This window comes from Coenobita brevimanus, chromosome 115 (genome assembly GCF_032717465.1).
Source record: "Coenobita brevimanus isolate Jiangsu-jjx chromosome 115, ASM3271746v2, whole genome shotgun sequence".
Lineage (NCBI taxonomy): Eukaryota > Metazoa > Arthropoda > Malacostraca > Decapoda > Coenobitidae > Coenobita > Coenobita brevimanus.
In genome coordinates, this window is record NC_137068.1 from 16,983,956 (window position 1) to 17,006,027 (window position 22,072).

A 22,072-nucleotide genomic window follows, 5' to 3' on the forward strand; every position below is an offset into this window, starting at 1 on the left:
AGTCGAAGAATTTTTGATAGTCAGTAGAATTAGGGGATAAGTAAACAGCACAGATATATTTAGTCAGAGAATGACAGGAAAGCCGAAGCCAGAGAGTGGAGAATTCAGAAGAATCAAGTTCAGGAACACGAGAGCAAGATAAGTCGTTGCGTATGTATACACAACAGCCACCTTTGGCTTTGAAATGAGTATAGAGAAAGTAGGAGGATACAGAAAAGGGTTTGCTGTCAGTTGCCTCAGACAGCTGAGTCTCCGTTAGAAAAAGAAGGTGAGGTTTAGAGGAGGAGAGGTGGTGCTCAACAGAGCGAAAGTTAGATGAAAGGCCGTGAATGTTGCAGAAATGAAGAAGAAGAGAGTCAGACAGTGGTTCCAGGCACCTCGAGTCGTCACTGGGAGAGGGGCAGATGGCGGGGGCATTTATGGTCCCCCCCCCCTGGGGACTCTGAGGCTGGGTGAATTGATGCCATTTTGGTGAATTTTGAATAGGAAGTGTAGTGTGTACTGTGCATGTAGTTTGGTGAAGATAGATAGAGAAATTTGTACTGGAGAGCATGCTGGCCTACTCTCTGTGTAACTGAGACACTGAAAAAGTTCAGCAAAGGGGGATGGTCAGGAACTAGTCCTGAGGGCTGATGAAACGGGAGCTCCAGCACTCCCTGTCATCAGCTTTCCATCCACCTCGGGAGTACTGCCCTGCTCGACTGGTGCTACAGTCTACTCCTGGTACTTTTTTTTAGGCTAGCTCTACATTGAGTGGCAAGCCAAATGTTTTCCTGTAAACCAGGAAAGTATATACAGTACTGGGTGGTAACCTTATAACCAACCAACACGCGTTACCTACGTGACAGCAAGTGGGTTGGCGGAGGGTTAGTGTCCCTCCCCAGAAAACAACTAACTAAAAATCTATCTATCTATATCTATATACCTAGGCTGCTTCCCCCAAGGAAAGGGAGGTAGCCGAGACAGGACGACACACTCTCCATTTACTCATCCATTTAAACACATTCATTCACATCTTAGCCCCAAAGGGGAGAACGGACAGATCCTCACCGCACCACACCGCACAAGGGTCAACTGCGCAATGCAATCAGTGACATCCGCAGCAGGGCCCGACAGCAGAGCTGGTTTACCCCTGCCACATCATAACATACCCATCCCCTTACCCGCACCTGACCTGACTAGCTGATCAGACCAAATGCGGGAGAATATCCCCTCAGGGCTGCGTCATCACTTATTTATTCACAATTTCTCTCCATTTATTTCTGTCACGCACAGCCACTCTTCCTTGCTCGACAGACATCCCTCTCGCATCCAGCGCTCACTTCACACTATCCATCCATCCTATTCATTGGTCTTCCTCTCAGCCTTACACCTCTCACATCAGATCTAGTTATCTTTTTCACCAATCGCTCATTATCCATTCTCTCCATATGCCCAAACCATCGCAACACCCTCTGCTCAACTCTACCAGCCATCTCCTGAACAACTCCAGTTCTCCTTCGCACTTCATCATTTCGCACCCGATCCATACGTGTCACTCCACACATACTCCTCAGACACCTCATCTCCATTACATTCAAACTTTTCCTCTCTGCTACACCCATATTCCATGTTTCAGCCCCATATAATGCAGTCGGTACCACAACACCCTCATACAGCCTTCTCTTTACATCCATTCTAAGCGAACGACATTTAAACACTTTTTTCATTCCTCCCAGCACCTTTCCTACTTCATTTATTCTAAACTTCACTTCTGCATCTATTCTTCCATCCACAGCAACATGTGACCCTAGATATTTAAAACAATCTACCTCCTCAAGCAACTCACCATTCAAAACTATATTCATCCCCCTACCATCTATCAACCTCGTACACTTCATCACTTTACTCTTATTCTCATTTACTTTCAAATTCCTCCTTTCACACACCCTTCCAAACTCCTCTACCAACTGTCTCAATCTCTCCTCTGAATCAGTCACCAGTGCAGTATCATCTGCAAACAGCAGCTGCCTCAGATTCCAATCTCCACCATCAACATTTACCAGACTCAGACCACCTAAAACTCTTGCATTCACCTCCCTTACAACACCATCCATGTAAATATTAAACAACCAAGGTGACATCACACATCCCTGTCGCAGCCCCACTCTCACGGAAACCAATCACTCACAGCATTTCCCACTCTTACACATGCTCTACTATTTACATAAAAACTTTTCACCCCTTTTAGTAACCTACCATCAAGTCCATACAATCTTAAAACAGTCCACAAAGCCTCCCTATCAATTCTATCATACGCTTTCTCTAAATCCATAAATGCCCAAAACACATCCTTGCCTTTCGCTAAATACTTTTCACACACTTGTCTCACAGCAAACACCTGATCAACGCATCCCCTCCCTCTCCTAAAGCCACACTGCTCATCACTAATCACTCCCTCTGTACCCTCTCTAACTCTCATAATTAACACTCTACCATACACCTTACCTACAACACTCAACAGACTTATACCCCTAAAGCTAGTACATTCATACTTATCACCCTTGCCTTTATACAACGGGACCACACAAGCACTTGCCCAGTCAATTGGCACCATACCTTTCTCAAAGCACACATTCAACAATCTTACTAACCAGTCAACAATAGTCACTCCACCACCCTTCAGGCATTCCACAGCACACCCATCCCTACCTGCAGCTTTCCCTGTTTTCATCTCCTTTACTGCCTTCTCCACTTCCTCCTTCGTGATCAAAGAATCATTCAACTCTCCCAACACATTTATTCCTTGCACCCTTCCATCCGCCACAATCTCAGCCACCCTTTCCTCCTCTACATTTAATAATCTTTCAAAATACTCTGCCCATCTCTTCCTTACTGCATCCATCTCAATTAACATCCTTCCATCCTCTGCTTTTACTCGTTCTTCCTTCCCAGACTCTCCCTTTCGCACCCTTTTCACCTCCTTCCAAAACATTTTCTTATTCTGTTGAAAATTCTCTGTCAGCCGCCTACCCCACTTCTCATCTGCTGTCACTTTAGCATCACGCACAGCCCTTCTCGCTCTATTCCTCTTTTCCTTATACCTTTCATATGACATCTCGTCCTTCCTCTGCAGCCACACTTCATATGCACGTCTCTTCTCGGCCACAGCCATACTTACTTCCTCGCACCACCATTCACTTCCTTTTCTTACACCACCACCCACACGTCTCACACCACACACCTCTTCTGCATGCCCCACCACAGCACTCTTAAACAACTGCCATTCCTCCTCCACGCTGCCATTTTCCCGATCTTTCACTGAGCTCCACTCATCTTTCAATTTCTCCTGATACTCTATCTTTTCTCTCTTTTATCCAACTGACTCACTTTCAAAACCTCCCTGCCACACCTAACCCTCCTAGCTCTCACCCATCTCTTACCTACTCTTAACTTTCCCTCCACCAGGTAGTGGTCAGACATACCTCCACCCTCCCCTCTTAGAACTCTCACATCCAACAATCTTCCTATTACATTCCTAGACACAACCACATAGTCCATCAAAGCTCTATCAACAACCCTTCCACCCTCCTGTCTCACCCATGTATACTTATAAATATCTTTCTTTTCAAACAGCGTATTCCCAATCACCATCTCTCGCTCAACACACATCGCTATCATTCGTTCCCCATTTTCATTTCTTCCAGGCACACCATGCATACCAACTACGCCTTCAACTGCTACATTTCCCACTCTAGCATTCAGATCTCCCATCATTACCACATTCACATTCGCTCCAAAACTCTGCAGACACTCATCAACATCATTCCAGAAAGACTCCCTCTCTTGTTCATCCCTTTCACTACCAGGCCCATATGCACTCACAAACACCCACAACTCACGTTCAAATTTCGCTTTCACCCACATCAGTCTCGATGACACCTCCTTCCATTCAATCACACACTGCTGTACTTCCGGACTCACTAACAAGGCCACACCTTCTCTTGCCCTTCCTCTATCAACACCTGACAATCTTCCATTCACACTTCCAAACATAGATTCCCCCTTCCCTTTCATCTTCGTTTCACTCAAAGCTAACACATCCAACTTTCTTCTCACAAACATTCTCCCAATCTCCTCCCTTTTAGCCTCAATCGTACTACATCCACGCACATTCATAGACCCAATCTTCAGGGTACGGGGATAACTCCATCCCCCATCCCTTTCTCTGGCCTGTCTCTTTTTAGGAACTAAAAAACAGAGGAGGGGGTCCCTAGTCCCCTCACCCCGGGACTGACCAAAAGGTGACGACAAAGGACCGAACAAAGGACATGGTCCGGATAGCTACATGGAATGTAAGGGGTGCAAATGATGAGATGAAAGAAAGATTGCCCAGGTGCTTGATGGGTGCGAAAGTGGATGTACATAGATTAACTGAAACTAAATGGAGAGGTGAGAGTGCATGAGAATGGGAGTATGGGTGGGGTATATGTGCTGGAATAGGTAAGAATTAGAGGGCAAAAGGAGTGTGTGAGTAACAGATGGAAGGAGATATAAGAGAGTATGGATCAGTTGGCTCAAGGATTGTGTGGGTAAGTTTAAAAGTTGGACTACAAACGTGGGCGATTGTGTACAAGTATGCACCAACGCAAGATCGTGCAAGCAGAGTGAGAGAAGAGATCCTGACAAATGTGGAAGCATGCATGGAAATGTTTGAAGGGAATGAGTGTTTTTGAATGGAGATATGAATGGAAAAGTAAGGAATGTGAAAGTGGATGGAGTAGTTTCTGAGTGGGGCGTGTCTGCAAAGATGGATGAGAATGGCAGTGCTTTAGTGGACATTTGTGCTGGGAGTTGGTTGGTGATTGCGAGTACCCTCTTCAGGCACAAAATGATCCATAGGTATACGTGGCGCTTGATGAGAAGGGTAGGTGGTGAATTGAGTGAATGGAATGCAATGATTGATTATGTGTATGTGGATGACAGGATGAGAAGGTGTGTAATGGATGCAAGAGAATATAGAGGTTGGGGGAGTGGACCTTCTGACCACCACCAAGTGGTGGTCAGAATTAGTGTCCAAGTTAAATGGAGAAATAGAAGAAGGGAAGGACAGAAGGAAGTAGTTTGTACAAGGAGGGTGGAAAGGTTACAAGAGGATGGAAAAAGAGCCAGAATGTAAGAGGGAAGTGGAGGAGCGATTGGGTAAATATGGATTGGAGCAGATGGGGGATGTGGAGAGTGTGTGCAAGATATTCACAGAAAAAATCTGTGCAGCATTTGAGGTGGCGTTTGGGGTGAAGAGAAGACGAAATGGGATGCAGGGAACAGCATGGTGGAATGAAGAGGTGAGAGAGGCCGTGGCACAAAAGAAGAAAGCATATAGTGTGTGGATGAGAAACAGGGGCGTGGAAGAAGCTGAGATATGGAAGAGAGTTATATGTAGAGAGGAAGAGAAAGGTGAAAAGATCAGAGTAAGAAGAGAGTGGATGAGGAATTCGGAAGGAATTTGAGTGTAAAGTCGAGGGAATGTAAGAAAATGTTCTGGAAAGAGGTAAAGAGAGTTAGACAGGATGTCAAAGAAATTAGTAGGGGAGTGAAAGATAAAAATGGTAGATTACTAGTGGAGAAGGGAGAAAAAGTGAGCAGATGGAGAGAACACTTTAAGGAATTGTCGAACGTAGAGAATGAAAATAATGCGAGTGTAAGTGGCTGGGAAATGGCTGGGAGACGGAGGGATGTGAGAAGAGAGGAAGAAATCAGTAGGATGGAAGTTGTGGAAGCAGTGAAAAAAGTTATAATGGGGAAAACCCCAGGAACTGGTGGAATGTGTGGTGAAATGCTGAAGCATGGGGGAGAGATAGTAGTAGAATTGATGTGGAAGATGTGCAGATTGGCCTGGGAGCAAGGTAGAATCCAGGAGGATTGGAAGTCAGATATAATTATTCCCCTGTACAAAGGAAAAGGGGAAAAAGAAGTGTGTGGTAATCAAAGGGGCATTTGTCTTCTTAGTGTAATAGGAAAAGTATATGGTAGGATACTTTCTGACAGAGTTAGGGAAATAACAGAGGAATCAGTTGGAGAAGAACAGAGAAGTTTTAGGAAGGGAATAGGTTGTGTAGATCAGATATTCATTCTTAGATCTTTGGTGGAAAAGTTTTTAGAGAAGGGAAAGAAGTTGTATGCAGCCTGTATGGATTTGGAGAAAGCATATGACAGGGTGGATAGACAAGGATTGTGGAAAGTATTAAGAATATATAGAGTAGATGGAAGTTACTGAATGCCGTGAAGGGTATGTATGAGTGGGCTAAGGCTGTAGTGCATGTGGATAGTGAATTGAGAGAATATTTCAATTTGAGGGTTGGATTGAAACATGGATGTGTCATGTCTCCATGGTTGTTCAATCTGTATATGGATGGGGTTATAAAAGAGATACAAGGTAGGGCAGTGGATGCTGGAGCGGCCCTAATGAGAGAGAGCAGTGTTTGGAAACTCCCTGTTCCGCTGTTTGTAGATGATACTGTGTTGTTAAGGGAAGATGAAGGGAAGCTGCAAGGCTTGGTGGTTGAGTTTGGGAAAGTATGGAAGAAACGGAATCTGAAGGTGAATGTAGGGAAGAGTCAAGTCAGTGAATATACAGTGAGGTTGGATGAGGAGGAAATGGAAAATGTGAGTGCATTTAAAGTACTTGGGTAGTGTGATGAGTAAGGATGGAAGTTTAGAGGGTGAAGTACTTGAAAGGGTACAACAGGGAAGGAAGATTGCTGGTTCCTTGATAGCAGTGATAAGAAACAGGGAAGTGAGCATGGAAGTGAAAAAGTTACTACATGACAGTATTGTGATACCAACTTTCACGCATGGAAGTGAAACTTGGACCTTGTTGGAGGGACATAAGAGTGAGAGCAGCGGAATTGAGTTACTGTATTTGAAAGGAGTATGTGAAGTTACATGGAGAGACAGACTGACAAATGAGGAAGTAAAGGAGCACTGCAGAGTGGATGTGGATGTGATTGGAAGCATTAGGAGAAACACACTGAGGTGATTTGGCCATGTGGAGAGAATGGAAAGTGAGAGACTGACGAGGAGAGTGTATGTCAGTGAGGTGGAGGAGGGGAGAGGGAGGGTGAAGCCAAGGATGAGATGGAGAGATGGAGTGGAAAGGTACATGAGGGAGGGGGGGTGTGAGCTGGGAGCAGGGCAGTGAAATGGCGGGGGACAGGGCGACGTGGAGGCGATTTGTTTGTGGCCACCTCTTATGGGATTAAGGCGTCTGCCAATAGATAGATAGATAGACAGATAGAATTATAGAAAACTTTTGGTTGTCAGAGTTGAGCAATCTACATCCCACATTACAGATGGCAGTCAGATATTAACAGAGCCCAGACGTGATTTTATATTCATTGTATGCAGCAGAAATTATCATAAAAACAGTTTAGTTTAATATCTCATCCTCCTTAGCTTTAACCTTTTGATTTCTGGGATTTCTCTCGACTGAGGTATTGGAGAGGGGTGCCTTCAAGTGGCAGCATTGATAAAACCAGGTGGCTCAGTTGCCTGGTTGTACAAGCATCCATCAGCTACTTCCCTATCTCCCAAAAGGAAGATGGTGAACAGCAGGAGAAGGGCACAATTACATTAAGACCACAAATACATTCGCCGCACTACGGGACGAATATGAAGGGAAGGCAGAGAGGGAAGTTGGGAAGAAGGACGGTGATAGACCTTCCCATGCAGGTAAGTATAATGAGAACAAGAAAGGTAAAAAAATGTTGCCGTTGTTGGGGACTCACAGGTAAGATATCTTAGCAATGTATACTCCACTCACTAAACATGTGTGTCTTCCAGGGGCCAGGGTGGGTAATGTAATAGACAAAATTTCAAATATCGTGAAGGATAGTGGAGACAAACCCACTGTGTGCCTAAGCGTAGGAGGCAATGATATTAGTAGGCGTAACGGCCATGCCACGTTGAGTACACCGCTTCCCATCCGATCAGCGAAGTTAAGCAACGTTGGGTCTGGTTTGTACTTGGATGGGTGACCGTCTGGGAACACCAGATGCTGTTGGCATAACGTTCTCCCTACGTGTCAAGTGGGGTTGGTAGAGGATTAGTGCCCCTCCCTGTAAAACAATTAACTCTAAGCCCTTGGCCACCCCGTTTGGGATACGTGGCGTCTGGCAATGAATGAATGAAAAAGAGTGAGGTACTGTGGCAGCAGTACAAGGATATGTTAGAGAAGGTTAGGGAGAGGGGAGGAACCCCTGTAGTGCTTGGTGTTTTACCCAGGTGGTGGGTTGGGAGGGAGTGGTTGAGCAGGGGGATAGGTTTTAATTACCGCCTTGAAAGGTATTGCAAAGATAACGCAATACTTTTCATAAACAGCTGGGACCGGTTTTATGGTCGGAGTGCCTTGTATAGTTGGGATGGGACTCGTCTTAGCAGGCAGGGAGTTACTGTTTTAGCTGGAATGATAGATAGGGAGTTAGAGGTTTTTTTTCGAGGTTGAGAAGTAGGTGTACAGGAAGTTGCAGCAACTACACCCAGAAATCAGTATTATCATGTTTGGATAGATGCATCAAGACTTGCAAAAGTAAGAACAACAGTTTAACCATTAGTGTAGATACATCCACTCAGGCACCTCAAAATGAGCAGGCGATGATAGAGGACAGAACAAGCGATGATAGAAGGGCGATAAGTGATAGTACAAAAAATTGTTTTATTAGTAAAGTAAAGAGTTTCCCAGTCAGTGACAAAATAAAAAATAGTAAGTCCCAAGGTAGAGGCATAACTACTCGTAATAATCTGAAAGTGTACTATACAAACAGCCGGAGTTTACGTAATAAAATGGATGAACTGAGGGCTTTCATTTGTACAGAAAAAATAGACATTGCCATTATTAGTGAAACTTGGGTGAATACAGACACTCGAGAATTTTTAGCAGAATATCAGATAAAAGGCTATAATATTGTTGTGTCAAACCGTCAGGGAAGAAAGGGGGGAGGGGTAGCTATTTATGTAAAGGATTCATTAAACTGTTACAATAAAGCAGACATTAAAGTAAATAAGGACACAGAAAGTGTCTGGGTTGAAATTAGTAACAATAGGGAGAAATTAGTCTTAGGAGCAATTTGCAGATCTCCAAAATTAAGTAGACAGATAGTAAATACCTTTGAGAGGATATTAGGAAAGCGTGACAGTCCAGCTTAGTAATAATTGTAGGGGACCTAAATCTGCCAAGGATAGATTGGAAAAATCAGACAGGGGATGCAGAGTCAGAGGAATTTCTAGAGGTAGTACAGGATAATTTCCATTATCAGTATATCAGGGAGCCCACCAGAGGTAATAATATACTAGATTTGGTTTTAGCTAATAAAGAAAATATCATTAATGATATAGAGGTTGGTGGACGACTTGGTAATAGCGATCATGAAGAAATTAAGTTCAAATTTATTTGGGATGTCTGTTCCACTGACAATACCTCCACCGTTCCTAATTTTCGTCTAGGAGATTTTGATGGATTAAGAGTTTATTTTAGAAAGGTATTCCACGGGGAGATTAGCTATTTTAGGGAATGCCAGGTCAGTGGGGAACCCCAGGTCATAGGTGAAGGGCAGGAAACACGTGCAAATGTGCACCAGGTGTCTGTGAAAGGTGAGGTGGTAGATGGGAGTGTAGTCGAGGTGACGGGGATTAACTCAGCTCCAGTACCAAGCAGACGTTCGACCAGTGAGAAATATAATGAGTTAGTAAATATAATACACTTAGGCCAAGATAGATATATCCCTTCAAATCCGTTTAGAACGAATAATTCAGAACCAAGATGGTTAAACAACAGATTAAAATCTCTCATAGGCCAAAGGAAAGGAATATATAGAAAAACAAAAACTGGAGAGGAACACTTGCGTAACTGGTACACGATTTTAAATAGAGAGGTAAAGAGGGAGATACGAAAAGCAAGGAGAAGTTATGAAATTAAGGTTGCTAGTGAATCGAAAGAAAACCCTAAGGGTTTTTATCAAATGTACCGTACGAAAAATAAAGATAGGATAGGACCACTCAGAACAGAATCAGGTAACATTATCAGTGAAGATAAAGAAATGTGCTCCATCTTAAATAATTATTTCATATCAGTATTCACCAAGGAAAATCTAGACCTGGTCCCTCAAGCAGCAAATATTTACGATGAGAATACGGAAAATATTCTTAGTAAAATAACCATTAGTCAGGAGGACGTATTGAAAGAAATTAATAAGTTAAAACTTCAAAAATCGCCAGGTCCGGACGATATATACGCAAAAGTTATAAAAGATACCAAAGAAGAATTATGTCAGCCACTTTTAACGTAATTTAATGACTCTTTAATTTCTGGAGAAGTTCCAGAGGCGTGGAACACCGCAAACGTAGTGCCCATCTTTAAAAAGGGTAATAAATTAGCTGCGTCGAATTATCGTCCGGTAAGTCTAACGTCAATAGTAGGAAAAATGTTAGAGTCAATTTTGGCAAATAAGATTAGAGAACACTTAGAAAGATTTAATCTTATAAACGAAAGTCAGCACGGATTCAGGCAAGGACGATCCTGCCTCACAAACTTGTCATTCTACTCGGAGGTCTGTGAAGCAGTAGATAGCGATAAAGCTTACGATGTTATATATCTGGACTTTAGTAAAGCTTTTGATAGGGTCCCACACGATAGGTTAGTTAGAAAGGTTCGAGCACACGGTATAGACGGCGATATCTTAAAATGGATAGAGTCCTGGCTGAAAGGACGAAAGCAGAGAGTATTAATAAATGGTGTGTTAGGACTCCATATTATAATTGCAAATCATAATAGATAGATAGATAAATAGATAGATAGATAGACAACCCTCTGCGAGCCTGGGAAAAGGAAATGAGTTTGCAAGTTGCACTGAGGAAAGCTGACGACAGCGGCCAGTAAGGAGATGATGCAGTTAGCTGTCAGCAGTCCTCTCGTGAACAAAGACCTAGTAACCATACACACACATATACACACATACTCACACACAGGCTTCTTAAACTTTCCATCCACGAGGAACACACGTGATACGTCTCCTGTTTCACCAGAATTTAGGAAAGAGAGCTCAGAAGGAGACAGGCCTTAGAAGAGACAGGTCACAGGGAGAAGGGCTTGGCAACTGAGAGAGAGGGACAGAGAGAGAGAGAGAGACAGAGATATAGCTAGCGGGACTGGACTCTATACTTACGCTCTGTGTGAGAGACTTGTTAATATTTCCAAACAAATAAAAATAGTCCCATACTATTCTTTACCTCTCCTGTCACTACATGACAAATGGGAAGCTACTCCAAGATATAAAAATCGCTCGTCCACAAGTCTAAATTATATATATATATAACTCAACCACAAAGGAACCACACAGTCTTTTATGACACAAAGTCATTTATGACAATGGAACTAAGTCGGATTGGGGATTAGTAACTAGCGGTGTACCCCAGGGTTCAGTACTCGATTCCTTATTATTTATTATATATATAAATGATCTAGACTTAGGAGTCAATAGCAGCATCAGCAAATTTGCCGACGATACAAAAATAGGACGTATCATTAACTCGCTGACGATTGCCATAACTTACAAAAAGACCTCGATACATTGTCCAAATGGTCTAAAACTTGGCAAATGGAATTTAACGTTGAAAAATGTAAAGTACTTAACGTAGGCAAGACCATTAGAGACACTAAATACAGCTTAGATAACAGAAATTAGCAAATCGGAATGCGAGAGAGACCTAGGAGTTATGGTTAGTAACGACCTTAAACCAAGGCAACAGTGCATTAATGCGAGAAATAAAGCAAATAGGGTTTTAGGGTTTATTTCGAGAAGCGTGAGCAATAGGTCATCAAAAGTAATACAGCAACTCTATCTAGCATTAGTAAGGCCACATTTAGACTACGCAGTACAATTCTGGTGTCCTTACTATAGAATGGATATTAACTATTTGGAAATGTAGAAAGTCTATCTATCTATCTATAGCCCGACGCCCTAATCCCGCAAAGGGTGGCCACAGACAAAACGCCTCCAAGTCGCTCTGTCACCCACCATTTGACTACCCTCCCCCCAACTCACCCCCCCTCCCTCATATACCTCTCAACTCCATCCCTCCACCTCATCCTCGGTCTACCTCTCCCTCTCCCTCCCTCCACCTCACCTACATACACCCTCTTGGTCAGTCTTTCATTCTCCATTCTCTTCACATGTCCAAACCACCTCAGTGTATTTCTCCTAATCTTCTCAACCACATCCACATCCACCCCACATCGTTCCTTCACTTCTTCATTCGTCAACCTGTCCCTCCACGTCACTCCACATGCTCCTCTCAAGTAACTTATTTCCACTACTCTCACTCTTGACTTGTTCCCCTCTTGCAAGGTCCACGCCTCGCTTCCATACGTCAGGGTAGGGATCACAATACTATCATGCAGTGACTTCTTAACTTCCATACTCACCTCCCTATTTCTCATCACTGCTTTCAGTGTACCAACGACCTTCCTGCCCTGCTGTACCCTTTCACGCACTTCATCCCCCAGAATGACAATAATGATACATGAAGTTCGGAACCTGTCACATGAAGACAGACTGAAAAGACTAAGTCTGCATTCGCTAGAGAGGCGTAGAGTAAGGGGAGACTTAATTGAGGTGTTTAAGTGGATGAATGGTATAAATAAGGGAGATATTAGCAAGGTACTTAAAGTGAGCATACAGGATAGAACTAGAAATAATGGTTTCAAACTAGAAAAATTCCGTTTCAGTAAGGAAATCGGTAGAAATTGGTTTGGTAATAGAGTAGTAGACGAATGGAATAAGCTACCTAGTAAAGTAGTTGCTGCCTCTTCCATTGAGAGTTTCAAGCATAGGCTAGATAAGCATATGACAAATAAGGGGTGGGTATAGAAAAAAAAAATCTTATAACCAATACCAATTCATAATTTTTCCTTTTCAGGTTACACTATGATAGTCTCTATTCTCCTTTCACACTTTCCTGTAAAATGTCCACGCCAGTTTTTCTATACTGCGTGGTGTTCTTTCTGACTTTTTCCTGCCGGCTTCAGCTGGAGGGTTTGGAGGGCGGGGGAGAGCCTTCTTCTTTGCTATCCTTATCTTATTCTAGTAGTTCAGTTACTCTTCTAGGAGCTGCCTAGCATGGGCCAACCGGCCTACTGCAGTTATCCTCTCTTCTTATGTTCTTATCTGAAGCATCCAGGTCACTGGGATCATGCTTCAGGTGAGTCAGGGGCAACAAGAACAACAGCACTCTCTCTTGACTGAACAAAATCTTGTGATGTTAGCCAAGATGCACCAGTACCAGCCAAAGGGTTATTTGAGATACTGGTAGTTTTAGAAGCCTTTGACTACACAAGATAGTTTTTGAAGCCATTGACTGGGTGAGATAGTTTGTAAAACCTTATACATGTAGAATTTCTCTCAGTTGAGCAACATTCTGATGTTAAACAGGAACAGCCAGTTCCCAATTACCCATCTGGGAGCTTAGGAGGCAGAGGCAAGGCTACTGTAGTCCTGAACATTTAAAGGGCGGGAGACTAACCTGCGCCCCTGCTAGTATTTTACATGATAGAAAAGCCTCCAAGATTCAAACTTTAGTGCATTAGCCACAGTCCTCACTTGAAATCTGTATCACTAGACCAAGTGCAGAAGGGTTAAATGTAGATGGAATTTTACATCTGCAAAGTTGAGGTGGGCAAAAGATACATTTACATGCAGTGATCAGCTATATTGGAAAAATGGGTGCTGAATTTAAGGAAGGAAAGATAGTAGCCATAGTAGCTGCAACCCCAGGCTCATTTGAACGTGAACCGAAGTGGACTGTAGGCCAAAGTTTTCCCTCCACAGTCCACCACCCTCCTTTTGAGCATAGAGTTGGGATTGAGGGATGCTTGTGTAACTACTCCATTTCACCAAGTTTGGTACCATCAGCGATGTCGTCAACACTTGTAGTGCTGATGTAAATCCTCTGCATTAGTTGAATCTCTATTACCTTGAGAACCAATGTAAAAGGCAATACAAATAGGTATATCCAGTACTGAAGACCTTTATCAATGCCACAGGTGTTGACCACACCACTGATGGTGCCAGACTCGGTGAAATGGAGAATAGGCAGCTCAACCACTTGGTCATATTAATGCCACCACGTGATGGTGTCCCTGTCCAGCATTGGAACACAAGATAAGTATGATAAGTACATGACAGAAAAAAAAAAAAAAAAAAGTGAGGCTTATCTTTGAAACTTTGAATCCAATGGCATACTTAATGCTGTATTATACAGGGTGTCCCGGGAGTTAAGTCAAAAACTTTGGGAAATGACAGAGGAGGGAATTCTAAGAAAAAAATGTTATATGAACATGTGTTCAAATTCCAACTGTTACGGAGCTACAGTTACTGATGACCTTATAGGCGAATTATGAAGGAGACCATTTTCGCCCATAAGGTCATCAGTAATTGTAGCTCCGTAACGGTTGGGATTTGGACACATGTTCATATAACATTTTTTCCTTAGAATTCCCTCCTCTATCATTTCCCAAAGTTTTTGACTTAACTCCCGGGACACCCTGTATTTTTCAGACAGTTTTACTCATCTGAAGAACAGATGTAAGGTTGTGGAAAAGTTGATATAAACTGTCTCGGTCTTGTTACTCCAAAGGATTTCTAAATACAGGTGGTTAAGAAAATCACCAGCACACTCGAATAATTAACCAAAGTAATAGGTCACCAGATTCAAGGGATTAAAGGAAGATGGAATTTTACCTCTGCAAAGTCGAGGTGAGCAAAAGACACATCATTACAGGCAATGATCTGATCGCCCGGTCGTAGTCCTGCATTTCTAGCCACGCCTCCCACTCTCACGGTCTGTACGAAGATTCCAGGCTTCTCAGGTGGACCCTTGCAGATGCTGTGGGTGAGAGAGGGAGAGGAGTTATGGTTCATCCACCATAACCATCTCTGTCCATTTATCTGTCTATTTATTAATCTGCCTAACTATCTGTATATCTCCCCGCCCCCCCCCACACACACACACACTCCACTTGTACAAATATCCCAGGTCTTTCAAACATGCCCTGGCAGATGCTTTGCTTGAGATAGAGGGATGAGTTTTAGTTCATCCACACTATCTGTACTCTTTTTTATATTCAACTTGGCCTAATATTACCATGCATTTCTTGCCATGTCTATTACAAGTATTGTCTGTATGAAGATCCCTGGCTTCTCAGATGGACCCTTGCAAACACTGGAGGTGATAATTGTGTTAACGTTTATATTGCAAGTGGCTTTAGAGATTTCCTAACACCTCTTCTTTAACAATTTAGGCTGCACATTACACATAATTGTTGACTCATACTATTGGTTTAAGCTTTGCTCATGTTAAAGCAGTGTAATTACCATACAAGGAAACAGTAAGCAGAATATGAGGAGAGCATGTGGAGATTGTCAGGCATGAAAGGATTGATCTTGCTAGTGAGTCTCTCGAGTCTATGGAAGAGTTTTGTTATATGGGAGACATGTTAAGTGCTGGAGGTGGGGCTGAAGGTAGCTCTGTGGCTAGGGTGTGGAGTGGTTGAAAAAAATTCAGAGAGCTGTTGCCTCTCCTGACACTGAGAGGGCTCTCCCTCCGTGCTAAAGTATCTTTGTATGCGGCATGTGTTAGGAGTGTAATGCTAAATGGTAGTGAGACATGGGCAGTAAAGAAAGAGAATAATTGCAGACTCAAACATACAGAAACGACAATGAATAGGTGGACGTGCAGTGCATCCTTCAATATGGGGCCTGAGGGGAGATTAGGTTTATGACTGAAGAATTAAGAGGTAGGATGGGACACGAGTGTACGGATGTTATGATGAGGAGAGGTAGATTGAGGTGGTTTGGGCGTTTGGAGAGGAGAGGGGATGACAATTGGACTCAGAAAGTGAGAAGTGTTAACGTTCGGGGTAGGGTTGCGAGAGGTAGACCGAAAAAGACCTGGGATTGGGTCATTGAGCGTGACCTCAGGGATAAGGAACTGAATAGGGAGGCTGCTACAGATCAAGCAGCATGGAGAACCACCATTAGGTGACCAAGGCCAACGCATGCAAGCGTGCTGGAGACTTTAAAAACGAAAACGAATATTCAAAATAAATTTTATAGGAAGAGATGTTGTTAAACCTCCCGTGCCACCTAGAACATATTTACAGTTCGTCCACATTAACCATTTATCCCGGTATTCCCACATACACTGACTGTACGAAGATCCCAGGTTTATTGGGTGGGCCTTTGCAGAGGATGATGGTGAGAGGTGGTAGTCCACTTTAATGGAGTTAGAGTTGGGACACTTTAATGGGATAGTCCATTTTAATTCTCTCTCTGTATCTGCTTCTCTCTCTCTCTCTCTCTCTCTCTCTCTCTCTCTCTCTCTCTCTCTCTCTCTCTCTCTCTCTCTCTCTCTCTCTCTCTCTCTCCCCTTATCTATTAGTATCCTTGTCCATCTTTCTCCACTTGTGTCTGTCTCTATCTGTATCTCTGTCTATCTCTTTGTATCTGTCTATCAGTCTATGTCCGTCAGTCAGTCTGTCTGTCCATGTATGTGTCTATCTATCTATAAATCTATCTATTCTCACCTTCTCGAGCAGACCCTAACAGATACGGAGTGTAAGAGGGATGGTTTATGTAGTTCAGCCATCTTAAACCCTTCCATTAGGTTTTGTGTTGTATTAATTTATTTTTTCCATCTTTACACAGTTTTATTCAGACCTGTTGTAATGTAGCGTTAGTGAAGGCTGTATTTAACCTCTCCAGCTTGAAACCCTCTCTAACCCCTTCAATTTGATTACATTATTTTATTTTTGCCCTCTCCAGACTGTTGTATTCAGCTCTGGAGAAGCTTTTCAAACTGGGGGGGGTTAGATATTGCATTTATTGACCCTTACACTGAATAAACTCGTCTGGAGATTGCAAGAATACATTAACACACATCATTTAACTGAAGGGGTTGAAGCTGAAAATTGTCTAGAGATTGCAAGAGCTCATTCGTTTGTTTATAGAAGCTCCTACATGTGCCTACGTTGGCCTTGGTCACCTAAAGGCAGCTCTCCACTCTCCCCAAGCTCTCTTCTGTCCCATATTCTGGAGGTCACATTGTGACCTTGTACCAGGTCTTTTCTGGTCTGCCTCTTGCAACTCTCACTGCACCCAGTTGTCATCCTTCATCCTCTTCACATGCACAAACCAGCTCAGTCTACCCCATCTCATCACAAAACCAATATATTCAAGCCCTATTCTTCCTCTCAAACCATCTCAGTTTATCTCTTCTAATAACAAGAATAATGCATTGAAGTCTCATCCTGCCTCTCAAACCATCTCAGCCTACTCCTCATCACAAACCAATACATTCAGGTGCCACCCTTTCTCTCAAACCACAGCTATTACTCTAACCCTTCTCATCACACCACTAATACATTCAAGTCCTATCCATTCTTTCAACTCATTTTAATCTACTACTTCACATCACAACACTAGTACATTCAAGTCCCATCCTTCCTGTCAGACCATCTCAATCTACCCCTTCGCCTCACATCACCGAAACATTAGGTCCCATCCTTCCTCACAACTCTTCATTTGCAGTCCATATGAAGAGTTGAGAGAAAGGTTGGGCCTTGAATGCATTAGTGTTGTGATAAAGAAGAAATTCAGAAATACATTCTCAGACTCAAGGGGTTGACTATTCTCTTTTCACACTAGCTTGACCTAAATTTGCAATCTCTCCATCTTCGATGTTGAACTGTAACAAGAAATCGATACTACAATATGTTATTAATCTTGAAGTGCTGTGGCAGTGATGCAGAGCTGTACCATTGTCTTTTTCAGAGTTACAGGAAATAAAATTTAAAGAACGAAAACTAGCCAAAGCTAAGGTGAAAGAGCTATATTTACCTATTACAGTCAAACACCTTAATTTCCGAGGGGATGACCAAAAGCAAACCGCCTCCATATCACCCTGTCGTCCATTGTGAGACTGCCCTTCCTCCAACTCACACCACCCTCATTCGCATATCCTTCAACCCACCACCCCATCCCTGTCGCTCTAATATGGTGGAGATTTTGACCTCTTGTAACTTATTTCCTGTAGTTCAGTGGCAGAATACGACAATAATACAGCTTTACATCCCTTACAAAGCATTTCTTTGTGATAAGCATTGTATTTTACTGATAATCACTTGGTACAGCACTCCAAAGCTTAAAGTAATGTGTCAAAATGTAATGCCGCCCCCTCCCCCCTTTTTTTTTTCTTTTTTGAGAAGTAATAAGAAATAAACGAAAAGTGACTTGTCAGAGACTCGGTCAGGAACAGCTACGGCAGAGCTAAAGGTAGAGCATGATCACACTATAGTCGCGGCGCACGACTCTGAGGTTGTTATCAGCATGCCCTGGCAACTACCATTCAAAAGTGTGTCTGATTTCGTGTTTAATATGAGACGCATGTGATGCATAATATGTTCGTCTATAATAATATTCGTATATAATATATTCGTGCATAATAATATGATTCGTGTATGATATGAAACGAAATCGGACGCACTTTTGAATGGTAGGCTGCCAGGGTACGATAATGACAACCTCAGAGTCGTGTGCCTCGACTATAGTCGGGTGTGGTTTGCTCCCAGGTGTGTTCTTACTTAATTGCTCTCACCTAATTGTATCTTTACAGGAATGAGTCAAGCTCGTACTGTCCCGTGTCTTAAACCATTTTTATCGTACATATCCTTAAATTTATGAATCGTTTTGGCACACACTATTTCATTCGGTAGTGCATTCCACTGATCAAATGCCCTATTTGGGAAACTAAATTTCCTTACGTTTTTATCGCCTTTCTTTTTATGGAGTTTTTTTTGCAGTGTCCTCGTGCTGATGCATCCCCATAGGTTATGTAATCATTTATGTCTATTTTCTCCTTCCCTGATATGCATTTATATAGCATAATCATGTCTCCTCTTTTCCTTCTCTCCTGTAGTGTAGGTAGATTCAGTTTTTCTAGTCTTTCTTCGTAGCTTAGATCCCTTAATCTTGGTACCCATCTTGTAGCGACCCTTTGATCTTTTTCAATCTTTCTATGTGTTTTTGAGATGAGGACTCCAGATTACTGACGCATACTCCAGGGTTGGTCTGATGAATGATGTTATTATCTTTCTTAGCATGTCTTCATTTATGTATGTGAATGTTATTCTCATATTTGCAAGCAGTGTATACATGTTCCGTACCTTCTCACTGATGTGGTCAGCCGGAAATAGTCTGTTATTGATAATCACACCTAGGTCCCTCTCTTCTTCTGATGTGTGTAGGGTTTTATTTCCTAACTTATAATCCCAATCAGGTCTTTTTCCACTTTTACCTAACTTTATTACATGACACTTGTCCACATTGAATTCCATTTGCCAAGCATTGCTCTATTCATGAAGTTTATTTAATTCTTCTTGTAGCTCTTTATAAGAGTCTATGTTAGTAACTCTCCTTCGTATTTTTGCATCATTAGCAAACATATTTAGATAGCTTTCATTTCCAATGTTACTGTCTGTATCATTTACATACACTAAAAACATAATTGGTGCCAGCACTGAGCCCTGTGGAACTCCGTTAGTCATTTCCTTCCATGATGAGTAATTTCCCCTTAGTACTGTTCTCATTTCTCCTTTTTTGAGAAAATCTTGCATCCAGCAATACAGTTTGCCTTGGATTCCTCATTCATGGTACAGTTTCCATAAAAGTCTTTGGTATGGTACTGTGTCAAATGCTTTCTTGAAATCTAAATAGATACTGTCCACCCATCCTTCTCTTTTCTGTAATGTTTCTGTTACCCCATCATAGTGGCTCAACAAATTAGTAAAACATGATTTTCCCTTTCTGAAACCAAACTGTCTTTCTGTTATCATGTTGAGTTCTTCCAGATGATTTACCCAAACTTTTCTTATCAGCTTTTCTAATACCTTGCTTACAACACTGGTTAGTGATACTGGTCGGTAGTTGAGTGGATTTTGTCTGTTCCCTTTCTTGAATAAAGGAACAATATTTGCTTTCTTCCAAATATCAGGTAGTTTACCTTGACCCAAGGATTCCTTGAAAATTAAAGATAATGGTTTACTTAACTCCTTTGCACATTCATGTAGCACCCAACATGAAATTTCATCAAGACCAGTTGCTTTTCCTTTGTCTAATTTACTTAACTCCTCCTGTATTTCTTTTCTCTGATATTTGCTTATCTTGTAGTATGTGTGGGCATGCATGTTCCATATAACCCCTCTCAAAATTATTTTCTTCTGTAAAAACTGATTGGAAATTCTTATTTAGTGCTTCACAAATATCCTTCTCTTGTGTGTAGGTGATCCCCTCATCTGTAATGGATTGTATTTTATCTTTTACTTTGGTTTTGCTTCGAATGTAGCCGTAAAATATCTTCGGTTGATCACTACTTCTATTTACGATGTCCTCCTCAAACTGTTTTTGGCCTTCCTTCCTTATTCTGGTATAATCGTTTCTTGCTTGTTTATAGTTGTTATATGCCGTTTCACTTTTGTGTCTTCTGTATCTGTTCCACAACAAATCTGTTTTTTCTTTTGATTTTTTACATTCTGTATTAAACCATTTCTTTATTTTCTTTTCTGCTTCTTTGTGCTGTGGGATGTATTTCTAGACTCCTATTTCATAAAGTTCACAGAATTTTCTATATATAACATTTAAATCTTGTCCTCTAGGCTCTTTTTCCCAATCTGTTCCTATGAAGTATATCTGTAGGTCATGATAGTTGCCCTCTTTGTAGTTAAGGCTCTTTTTGTAACTTTCATTACTATTAACTATGTCATATGCAGTCCTGAAGTTGTAATTTAATACTGCATAGTCACTTTTGCCGAAGATTGTGAGTGTGAGTGTGTGTGTGTGTGTGTGTGTGTGTGTGTGTGTGTGTGTGTGTGTGTGTGTGTGTGTGTGTGTGTGTGTGTGTGTGTGTGTGTGTTGATTACATGTGTGTGTGTTGTGTGTGTGTGTGTGTGTGTGTGTGTGTGTGTGTGTGTGTGTGTGTGTGTGTGTGTGTGTGTGTGTGTGTGTGTGTGTGTGTGTGTGGATTACATGTGTGTGTGTGTATGGATTACAGTACATCGTGTAATATTTGTGGGGCAAGGTACTTTCTGGTAGATAGTATGAGAAAAAGACAGACGTTAGTTCAGTTGTCCGAATCAGGTAATCTTTTTATTGTGTGATTTTCAACACAGCACCCAACCAGTAACATGTAGGTGCGTTACTGAAGGGCTCATTGTATGCAGAATAAATTGCCAAGAAAGAGGTGCTTAGAATCCTCCCAGGTTACGTTGATTATGGGTCTCAAGATGATGTTCCTTACCAAGGTTCAGGGAGAACAGGTCTGATCATTTTGCTCCCCACGCACCTTTGTGACGTCATGTGGTACACGTCTCTGATGTACACCTACGTTTGCATGTTTCACTACGTCCACCCAAGGTCTAGTGAGGTACTCTACAGCGTCCACCCACGGTGTACATGTCCCCATGTTGCACTGTAATACATGCCTGCATATGCTTCAAACATCACTCATCGTTTTATAAAACCATAATCAGTTTTAATTCTCTTTGATAATGGTAAACTTTTAAAACAGCTAATTTTGACCTCTTTATCTTCAGAAATTATTCCATATTTAAACTGCCTGCTTATATTGCAAGCTATTTAGAAATATAAATATATATATTTTAAAATAAGAAGAACTGTAGATTTACACGCTCCTCAGTATTGCATTAACCAATGAGCAGATGTGTGAACGCTGACATATTATCTTTATGGCCACAAAGATAAACGCACTTTTTTTCAGTTCTTCATCCATTGGGAAACAATATAAATGTATATTTCTTTTTATATTGTGAGGATGTGCATCTGCCAACTACACAGCACATCATTATCCAATGATCAGATGCATGAACTGCTGACGTTAATATTATCTGTATGACCACAAAGATAAATCCAACCTTTTTTCAGTTCTTCATCCCGATACCCGATCAGATGGTATCACGCCCCACGAGTGC

The 22,072-nt window shown here is 42.0% G+C and overlaps 1 protein-coding gene and 1 non-coding gene across 2 annotated transcripts in view; one reads left to right on the forward strand and one right to left on the reverse strand.

The window, feature by feature from the left end:
- Positions 1-22,072, reverse strand: part of LOC145418641 (uncharacterized) — a 161,954-nt gene that overhangs the window by 62,796 nt on the left and 77,086 nt on the right. The window contains exon 5 of the mRNA XM_080287003.1: positions 14,772-14,916. Coding sequence (XP_080143129.1) covers positions 14,772-14,916 — 145 coding nt within the window. The remainder of the gene's footprint in view (positions 1-14,771; positions 14,917-22,072) is intronic.
- LOC145418657 (5S ribosomal RNA) lies at positions 7,926-8,044 on the forward strand. Its single transcript, XR_013900724.1, has one exon. It is a non-coding gene; the product is annotated as a 5S ribosomal RNA (ribosomal RNA).